At 52.9% G+C, this 9,727-nt stretch overlaps 1 protein-coding gene across 1 annotated transcript; it reads right to left on the bottom strand.

The window, feature by feature from the left end:
- Nucleotides 1-1,896: 1,896 nt before the first annotated feature.
- On the bottom strand, nt 1,897-4,396 carry LOC123413009 (RING-H2 finger protein ATL43-like). Its single transcript, XM_045105955.1, has one exon. It carries the CDS (start codon nt 3,890-3,892, stop codon nt 2,690-2,692), a length of 1,203 nt encoding a protein of 400 aa, XP_044961890.1. The 5' UTR covers nt 3,893-4,396; the 3' UTR covers nt 1,897-2,689.
- Nucleotides 4,397-9,727: the final 5,331 nt, after the last annotated feature.

The raw sequence follows: 9,727 nt of genomic DNA, 5'->3' as shown, positions 1-9,727 counted from the left end.
ATGTACAACATATGTATTGCACGGTAAGCAAAAGTAATTTAAATACATAAGGTTAAAAAAGAAGAAAGGAATACCGCAGCTTCACATCCCCAAACAGACTAATGCTTTAAAAATAAGAAAGTGACCATAGATAGCACCTACACTTCCTAGAACCAAAGGTACTCCCTCGGATCACTACAATAAGATATTGTAACTTTTTCTGATTTGGATGTACATAGACGTATTTTAAGTCTTTGTTCATCCAGTTAGTCCATATGTAGTTCATATAGGGAGTACACAGAAACAGGAGAATACAACGGTTTGGTTTTAGGAAAGGATTAAAAAACTTATTATAGCCACATGGCTATAATATCATCACAGTTGTGTAATACGAAAAGGAAAGAAAATAAATAGTTAATACAATGCAATGCCTCAAAGTGCACACCGCACTGCCCGCCCCCACACACACACACCACCAAATCGACAACAAAAACGCCATGCCATTTGCTTCACACGATGGAGCTCATCACCTTGCTAGCTACAACTACAACCAGTAGGGCGGTCCAAAGCTGTTGCCATTGATCGGAGTCCCCGGCAGACTTGACCTCGCTTTCCACAGCTGCAGCACGCAGCGCCGCCAGCCATGCAGCTCGCAGCGCTGTGCACGGACCCCTTCGTGCTCTCCTGCGCCTTCCGATGCCTCCTGCTCCACCTGGCGCTCCGCCGCTCACTCAACCACCGCAGCTCCCGTCTCCCGCCGGGGCCTCCCGGTCTGCCCATCCTCGACGCGCTGCCGTTCGTCGGCCTGGCGGCGCTGGCGCGCAAGCACGGCCTCGTCATGTACCTGCGGATGGGCACCTGCGGCGTGGCGGTGTCGTCGTCGCCGTCGGCCGCGCGGACGTTCCTCAAGGCGCTGGACGCGCGGTTCGCGAACCGGCCGGCGGTGGCCAGCACCGCGGACATCACCTACGGCCGCCAGAACATGGTGTTCGCCGACTACGGGCCCAAGTGGAAGCTGATGTGGAAGCTGGCGAGCGTGAGCGTGCACCTGCTCGCCCCGCGCGTGGTCGCGGACTGGGCGCGCGTGCGCTGCGACGAGGCCGGCTCGCCCTGCGCGGCATGAGCGAGGTCGCGGAGGCCGGGCGGGCCGTGGTGGTTCCCGAGGTGCTGGTGTTCCCACCTCCATGTCACCGCCTGATGCGGTGTCCAAGCATAGCATGAAATAATACAAAACGCATGGTTCTTTCTGTAAGAACGAAACGTTTTCATGTTCAGCCACTTAAAGTGGGACGGCGGGTTAATTACTCAAAAAGACATGGACTATTTTACAAATTTTCCACGACGTACGGAAGAAGCGATCGGTGGTTTATATATATATACCCGTGCAATGCACGGGCCTTTTTGCTAGTAAAATGTATACTTCTTTACGGCTAGGTGCTGGCTCCTCTGACCGGTTCATGCGACAACTTCATGCACTTATTTAGTAGTGAGCTGTTCTGGTAACAAAGCTTTAGGTAGCGTCAACAGACAAATATGGATGCAAATGTCAATATTACACATGCGCTGCTTGATTACAAACATGGCCTGATTACGTATAATAAAGAAGAAATCTAGCGGCTCGAAATGATGTGAAAAAACACATGGCCTGCACATCATTTTCAGGGCCCAGAGCTACGCTCGGCGACCTGATCACAGCATGTCGCCGTGTCAGGTACTCACGGCGAGGCTGGCAAGCGTCCACAGAACACAGGCGCAAAAGCCACGACGCTTCAGTGCAGAAGCCGTGAGACTTTACAAGGTGCTGCACTGCTGCACAATTTACACGGGTTTAAACGGCACGGCACAGCTTCAGTGATGGACTCGGCTGGCGAGTCGTGATGTCGTGAACGGAGCAAGTCCGGGCAACAGAACAAAAAGTTATGAAGAAACGTGTGATCCCTAGCTGATAGGTTGGGGACAACGGTACGGGCCAAGCGAGCACGAGGCCACGACGCCGCTGCAACATGCCCGGCAAGTATACGAGGCAGTTGTGCGGCCGCCGAACACTCTCCTCAACACGTGCTACTATTCCCCTCCATTAGAAAGCAAAAAATACAAGCTATGACTAGAAACGCTTACTCACAATAAGCAAAGGAAGAAGAAAACAAGATGCGACATGGGCGGCACGCCGCTTTAGCATCTCATACCGTGGATCCAGGCACGCGGCGCAACACCAACTTGTACAAAAAGAAAAGGCAGCGCTTTCTCTCATACAGACAAAAGATTTACACGCATAGGAACAGCCTTTCCTCCGTGGTTCCCTCATCCCCGACCCGGCCAGCCTCTCGCCTGCGGACGTGCGCGACGCGGCAGCCGCGAGCGCACACGCCGTGTTCCGTGGCTCCCATCCGCAGAGGATCCGCCTGCCAATCGCGGCCGCCCGTGTTGCGGAGCGGACGCCGGCCTCGAGATGCGCGCCAAAGCAACATCCCCTCCCCCAGTCGCGGCTTCCGAGGCGGCCATAGCGCGGCCCCGGGTAGGGGTAGAGGTAGGGGTAGGGACGGGAGGGGTGATGATAATTACTGCGATGCCCATCACGTGAACCCACTGGGGTGCCTGGGACGCTTTGCTGCTCCGTAATAACGTGGGGCATGTCAGGGGCAGTCTCGGCAGGGAAAGAAAATGCGGATGCCTTTCCGGGCTGCCACGCGGGCCCCTCGGCAACAGCGGCCTAGGTGCTAGGGCCGTTAACGCCGGGCGAGCCCCGGGCCCACCAGCTCGAGCCCGGCCACCGACGCGCGCTCCCGGCTCGCGGTTCCGCGCCGGCGCGGATCGGGGGGAGCCGGCTCACGCCGGCGATCTCGGAGAGGCAGCGCCCGCTGATCTCCGTCCTGCCGCGGTTGCCGGAGTTGACGGCGGCTGAGCAGGAGTAGCGCCCGGTCTCGGTCACCAGCATCTCCGACCGCACGAACATCAGATCGGCCGGTCGCAGGTCGCTCCACCGCTGCTTCGCTGCCGGCGCCGTCTCGTCGTCGCAGCCGCAAGCTGTGCTCACCAGGATGCGGTGCCCGAACCGCCGGTCGAACGCGACCGGATCGGGCTCCGCCACCGCGGCTGCCGGCTCCACCATCAGCACCCGGTCCTTCCTAACCTTCGCGCTGTCGAAGCAGCCCACCGTAGCCGCACCACCATCGCCTCCTCCCACCTCCAGATCGGCCGACCGCCGTGACGTAGGGCCGACCCGCCCAGGCGCTCGCACCGACCCCGTTGAGTGCCGGCCGGCGATCCTTCGCCACGCCGGGAAGTGAGCAGGCGTAGGAGCCAAGGCTGCGTCCTTTTCCTTGTCCTTGACCGTCGCAACGGCAGCGGCAGCGGCGGCTTTCTGCTCCGGCGGTTCGGGAGGCCCCGTCGTGGACGGCTTGGGTGGCTCCGGCAGGAGCAGCACGTCCTCCGGGTCGACGCGGGAGCGGCAGAGCGGGCACGTGGAGTGCGCGTCCAGCCACGTATCCACGCACTCGACGTGGAACCCATGCCGGCATTTGGGCAGCAGCCGCAGCGCCTCCGTCGACTCGAAGCGGCCGAGGCAGACGGCGCACTCGAGCCCGGCCTTCTGCCCGCGCAGCGCCCCGAAGCGGAATACCGGGAGCGACTCCACCACCGCGCGCTCAACTCCGGAGTTCCTCCGCTCGCCCGCAGCGCCGCCCCCGGAGCCGCCGCCGCTCCCGTACGGGCCGGACGACTCCGCGGCGCTCCGCTTGCAGTGCTTGGCGTAGAGCAGCAGGAGGAACGTGATGGAGAAGACGCTCGTCAGTATCCCCACGACCACCGCGACGCCCGGCTTGAACGGCGCGGCAGACGACGTGGACGGCGACGGCAGAGGCGACATGATCGCGCCGTCGTAGTCGGAGAGCAGAAGCCGCCGCGACGGCTCCATGGCCACCGCTACCACCACCCTCGCCCGAGAGGCAAAGGGCAAAAGCTGCGCAGAACGAGGAGATAAACAATGGTGCCGCTCCACTGCGGCCACCACGCTACGGAGTGTGATCGATTTGTAAACACGCAGCAGGGGTAATAATAGCGGCGGAGACTAGAGCTCCAGTAGCGGCGTGGAATGGCAGCAGCCAGAGCCACTGCGTCCTACTACTAGTAGTGCGGCTGCGGGCTGTGAGCGTATCTCGCGCCGTTGGGGCCAGGTGGACAGTGACTCATCCCTATGCGCTGCTCCACCGGTGAGCGTAAGCGGGGCTACCGCCCTGGTGCGGCTTGTCGCGGAGCGAGCTGGAGGTAGAGCCAGAGGCAGAGGGAGTGGCGCTGCACTACGGGCACTGCCGCACTGACAGTTCAGTTGTGGTGGGGTGGGCCCGCGCGTCAGCAGATGAATGGAGTACGTGGGTTTGTTTACTCCGAGAGGGAAAACGAAATGGGGAGCAGCATGGGCTGGGGCGCAGCGACCCCTGTTTCGAGCGAGTAATGCGCATTTAAGAATGGGAAAGGAAGGGCCAAGATTACCGTCCTGGCCCCGAGTTAAGAGCGAGTTAATCGTAGGTGGGAGGGGCAATATCGTGAAAACACGTCCATCGTCTCCGATCGGAGGCCGTGCGCGCCGAGCGAGGGAATGAATGCCCGTGCAGGGAAAAAGGATGGGGGGACGCGCAGACGCGCACGCGGGCTGATTCACCGCCTCGGTCACTGACACGCCTGCCGTGATGCGCCGTGGGCCCCACGGGCCAGACCATTACGTGCACCGTTCGAAGGGCTGGCAGAGTCTAGCACGGGAGAGAGACAGGGAGTGGGTTCTGGCGTCCTGGGTTTATCAAAGTTCGGGGCACGTGAGGCCTGCCCTGCTCTGCCCGACTGGCGAAATTTTGAATGTTTGCTGGTGAATTTTTTAGTTTAATTTCATTTCATGGGCGCCCCGTGCGGCTAGGAGGATCTCAGGCTCAGAGGCAGGACCATGTACGTGCCTATCGCCCCACATATTGCCCTGCGGCTACGAGTAATTAGCTTCGTCGGGTACGGAGGCACGTCGTCGTCATCAGCTCGTAATTAATCAGCCGTTTCGTGGTCCGCGTTATGTGATCAGGCGGTACGGTTTTCGAAAGGCGCATTCGAAAATCGACGAGTACGTGAAGGAGCAGTACGGGGCGCTCTGCCACTGCTGGTGATCTCGCTCACGTCGGAGGAGCACTGTGCGGATCTGGATGCACGGGCACTGTGCGAGTACGGTCCAGATGATAGCCCGCCATCACCATGCCAACTTGCTCGCGAATTACGAGCTTGCGTACATGTGCGGAAGAATTTCGTGTTTTAACCCTTTAGTAAAAGTTGGTTCAGATTCGTTCTTAGTTTATGAAATTCCGAATCCTGATTCTTTTTCTACGGTCGTATTTAGGATGATAGGGTATAACAGCCTACCGTTAAATATCATGACAGTAGGAAACTTAACCATATCAGTGCGACGTGTGTCTATCATCAAATATGTTGGCGGTATAATATACAACTATACCGTCAAGATGTTCGTCAATAGGTGCAAACACGCATTGTGTTTGATACTTATAAATTTTATTACGATAGAACATGTAACCCTATTGTTAGGGTCCTTGACGATAGACCGTTATACCCTATCGTCATATGAACCCCGACGGTAGAAAAATGATCAGATCTTAATTTTTTTATAAGCTAGAGTTAAATCTGAATTAACTTTTAGAAAAGGGTCAAAACATAAAATTTAGCCCACAGGAGCCACCTCGAGCTCGATAGGTCTTTTTTATCCCAGTAAGAAGATTATTGCATCTCCAACAGACGCACGATAGCACGGCGTGCTAAAAAAATTTAGCGCCGAAATACCGTTTTTAAACGCACGGACATGTGTTGGCTTTAGCAGACATTGAAAAGTTTAGCACGCCGCAGGTCGCGCTCTAGCAGTGACGTTAAATATACCGTGTGCGCATCCAACAAAAACAAATTTCCTAGTCAAACATAGAACCAAGAAAATCAAACATATACAAAATAAATTAACAATAAATAGTTATTTCAACTCAAACAAATAGTTCATGAATAGTATGACAAATAATTCTTAAAAATTACAAAAAAACATGAATAACAATACAACAAATAGTTTATTTTTAACTCAAACAAATAACATCAATTTGTACGTTGCCCATTCCATGATCACCACTCCTCGACTAGATCATTTTGAAGCTCATTATGCATGTCGGCACGTCAAATGACATGATAGAAGGCAACAAAGCGGGCCACCCTTGCAGAACTCCTCCATGGTCTTCCCATCAACCCGTACTCGGAATAGTTTAAATCTTGTCCACGTTCATTCTTGATAATCATATTATGCATGATTGCACAAGCGTTCATGACGTATCAAAGGATCTTTTGATCCTAAAATTTAGCCCGTCGTCTCACAATAGCAAGTTGGGCAAACAAAATCCTAAAAGTTTTCTCCACAATTTTTCTAGACATCGTTTGTGCATTGTTAAAATCAAGATTATTCTTAGCTCGTGATGTCTTCAACGGCTTTATAAATGTTTGTCATCTTGGATAGATGTCATCCACAAGATACTAGCCATACTTATAATTTAAGCTACAAAAAATATGAATCAAAACTACAAAAAATATGAATCAAAACTACAAAAAAATATGAATCAAAACTACAAAACCATCTACAAACTTGAATTAAAACTAATTTGAACTATAAAAAACATGCAGCAAATGCATCTAAATACATATAAAATAAAAAATATATACCTTGGAAATATTTTATTGAACACCTTGTGAGAGTCGAGCTGCAAACGGCCGCCGGGGCGCTGTTCAACGGCGAAACGGATCGCTCAGGGCACGGCGGCGAGGAGAGCGGTACAACAAGCGGCGGCGGCGAGGAGAGCGGTACAACAAGCGGCGACGGCGAGGAGAGCGGTACAACAAGCGGCGGCGGCGCACTGGGAGATGCGGGGGGAAATGTGTCGATGGGAGGAACGGGCGAAGGCGGCGGTGCCCGGAGGTTTCAGATATGGCGGTTGGTGGTTCACACAAAATTCATTTTGTCCAGCGCACGAGCGTATGCACCAAATATACTGCATGCGAGTTTTACCCAACGCACAAATATAATGCATGCGAGTTTTACCCAACCGCACGATCGCTATTTTTCTCATGGGTGACATTATTGCATGTGTGCGGGAGCGATGCTTTCGTCCGTACATATACTATATTACTGATTTTTTAGGCGCGCGGTTTAATTAGCTTTTCTGTGCTAAAGATGCTGTGAAGGAGCATAGGGGTTACGTTACGTGCATGCACAACAACAGTTAGCCGCTGCAGTAGCGCTGTTGCCTGAAAATTTGCAGGCTGGTGTGAGGCGGGGATCATGCGACACGTACGTAACCCGAGCGATTTCGCATTGCTGGCTGCAACGCCGGGGTTTAAGCCAGCGCGGCGGTGCAGTACGCACCCTGCACGGCGGGAACGACATAAGTCTGTTCTCTACTAACGTGACCAGGTGCGGGAAGGGAACCGAATGAGTGGCCCGGCTGACTGGCGGGGCTGCCGGCCGGGACAGGGCTCGGTGCGGCAGCATCTGGGAGCTCCGATCGGGTGGGCGCCGGAGGGGCGTGGAGCAGTGCGTGCGGTTGGTGACGGATGCACAGTGGCGCGGCTTGTCGGTGGGTGTGTCTCCGTATCGACCGAATGCATGTATGCATGGGGCATGCACGCGTGGGAAGCAATGTGACACGACACGAGCGCAAGCTGGTTTAGATCGTTCACTGTTAGATCTGACAGCCCTCTCGGGACTTCTCATGGACGCTAGTGGAACCGAAGCTATCACATCAATGGAGGCTGACAAGAAATAACCGTGGCATAAAGTGTGTCTATGCTGACGGTTTTTTTCTTTCTTTCTTTCTTTTTATCGGGTGATGGATTAACGAGGAGGTAGTTGCCGGCCTTGTTGGCTTAGGGCATTTCCAACTGTAAGAGTATACACAGGCCCTGTTTGGATACTCTAGCTTAGTTAGTGGTTAAAGTTAGTTTTTAACTCATGACTAATCCTAAACTAACTCTAACCAAATAGGTGTTTGGATGGAAGGGTTAGACTGACAATAGATGTACTTTATGGAAAGAGAAAAGTGATTTTTAATAGGTCCCATGAGAAGTAACTCCAATTAACATCTCTTGGCTGGTGAAAGAGAGAGAGAAAAATATTTTTTAATGAATTCCATGAAAACTAGCTCCAATTAGCACCTCTTGGGTGGGCTAGTTTTTTTAGGTGGGTTAGATGCAACTAGCTCCAATCTAACTCTTGTGTTTGGATACTTTAGGGCTAGTTGAACCCAAACTAGCTCAAACTAACTTTAGTCTATGGATCCAAACAGGGCCACAGTCGGACTTAAAAAATATGATTTTTGATTTCTACACGCCTGCAGATGCGTAAGGTTGGTTTTAAGAGCATCTATAACCGGACATGTCAAACGATCTCTGATGCGTTTGCGAACGTGTTTAGTTGTGACCAGACAATATAAAGAGGAAAAATGACATAACCGGATCCTCATATCATTTTTCCATGACTGGTCTGTGTCTACGAACCCTTATATTGACGACAAATATAAGAAGAATATATCATTTTTCTTTCTTTATTCATTCTTTTTTTCTCTTCTTCTTCCTCATCACGTGCAAGTGACCGGACATATGAGAAAGAAAATAAGAAATGTAGCTACGCGGACAGACAAATAAGGACACACCCGGTCACTGATCAGGCTCATGCATGCGCGTTTAGGGGGTATGTCCGGCTGTAGATGCTTAAAGCCCTACTTTTTCGTGTGTGCAGCCACACTTCTCATATATATTTTCTTATGTCCGGTCACTTGCACATGATTGATGGACAAGAAGAGAGAGAAGGAAATAAATAATAAAAAAAGAAAAAATATGGTTCGGGATGGGATCGCGTCCTACGTGACGGACCGATTGGGCGTGCGTGGCTCATACCATCCTCATATTTGAGATAGATATGAGGGGTGTCGGTCAGTCCGGGCGTTTGAGACGGGTATTAGGGCTCCGGTTAGGTTTTTAAGGGTCACTAACCGTACGGCCTGTCCGCCCGTTTGAGACACATATGAGGGTCCGATTGTAGATGCTCTAACCTACAAATTTCTCCCGCCTCTCTCCACGGACAAGGGAACCATTCCATGGGCAAGGATGGAGAGGACGACATCCAACGCTAGCCTCATATATCTGACCAACAATTCAAACCAACTAGACAAAAATCATGCAAACCAGATGAATTTTATTCAAGTTCAGATATAATTTACATAAAAAGATTGACATTTCAATGTTTAGCTAAAAAATAGAAAGAGAAATCTAAACCCTATACCGGATGACCACCTCGTACGCGTGGCCGCCTCGACTACCACACGTGCCAATTTCGTTGTCGTCATCTTGGTCCTTCCACGGGCGGAACAAAGTCGGAGGGCCATGGCACCTTTTCCGACGAGTGCGTGACGCTTGCGGAGGAGCCGCTCCGCATCCTCTTGCGTCGTGCAGAGTGCCGTCGCGGCCAGAGTCGATGTGGCCTTCGGAGCCCTGATGGCGGCCTTGTCACGACCGACGTTGGCGGAGCCGTCTCTAAGTGACCACTCCTCGCCGATCTTGGTGACCTTGTTGTCAAGGCGGCGGCGACGCTTGGCGTCCGTCTTCGCAGTGGTCACGGAGCGGTCGAGCGCCCAGGCCGTAACATGGTTCGGGTCGTTACGGGGCTATTTCTGTGCCA

This window comes from Hordeum vulgare, chromosome 7H (assembly GCF_904849725.1).
Source record: "Hordeum vulgare subsp. vulgare chromosome 7H, MorexV3_pseudomolecules_assembly, whole genome shotgun sequence".
In the NCBI taxonomy this organism is placed as follows: domain Eukaryota; kingdom Viridiplantae; phylum Streptophyta; class Magnoliopsida; order Poales; family Poaceae; genus Hordeum; species Hordeum vulgare.
Note: the sequence above shows the minus strand (reverse complement) of the source record. Positions and strands in the feature narration are given on the sequence as shown.

What these genes read in the sequence shown, in the direction of transcription:
- LOC123413009 (XM_045105955.1), bottom strand. Translation starts at nt 3,892, where the DNA reads ATGGAGCCGTCGCGGCGGCTTCTGCTCTCCGACTACGACGGCGCGATC.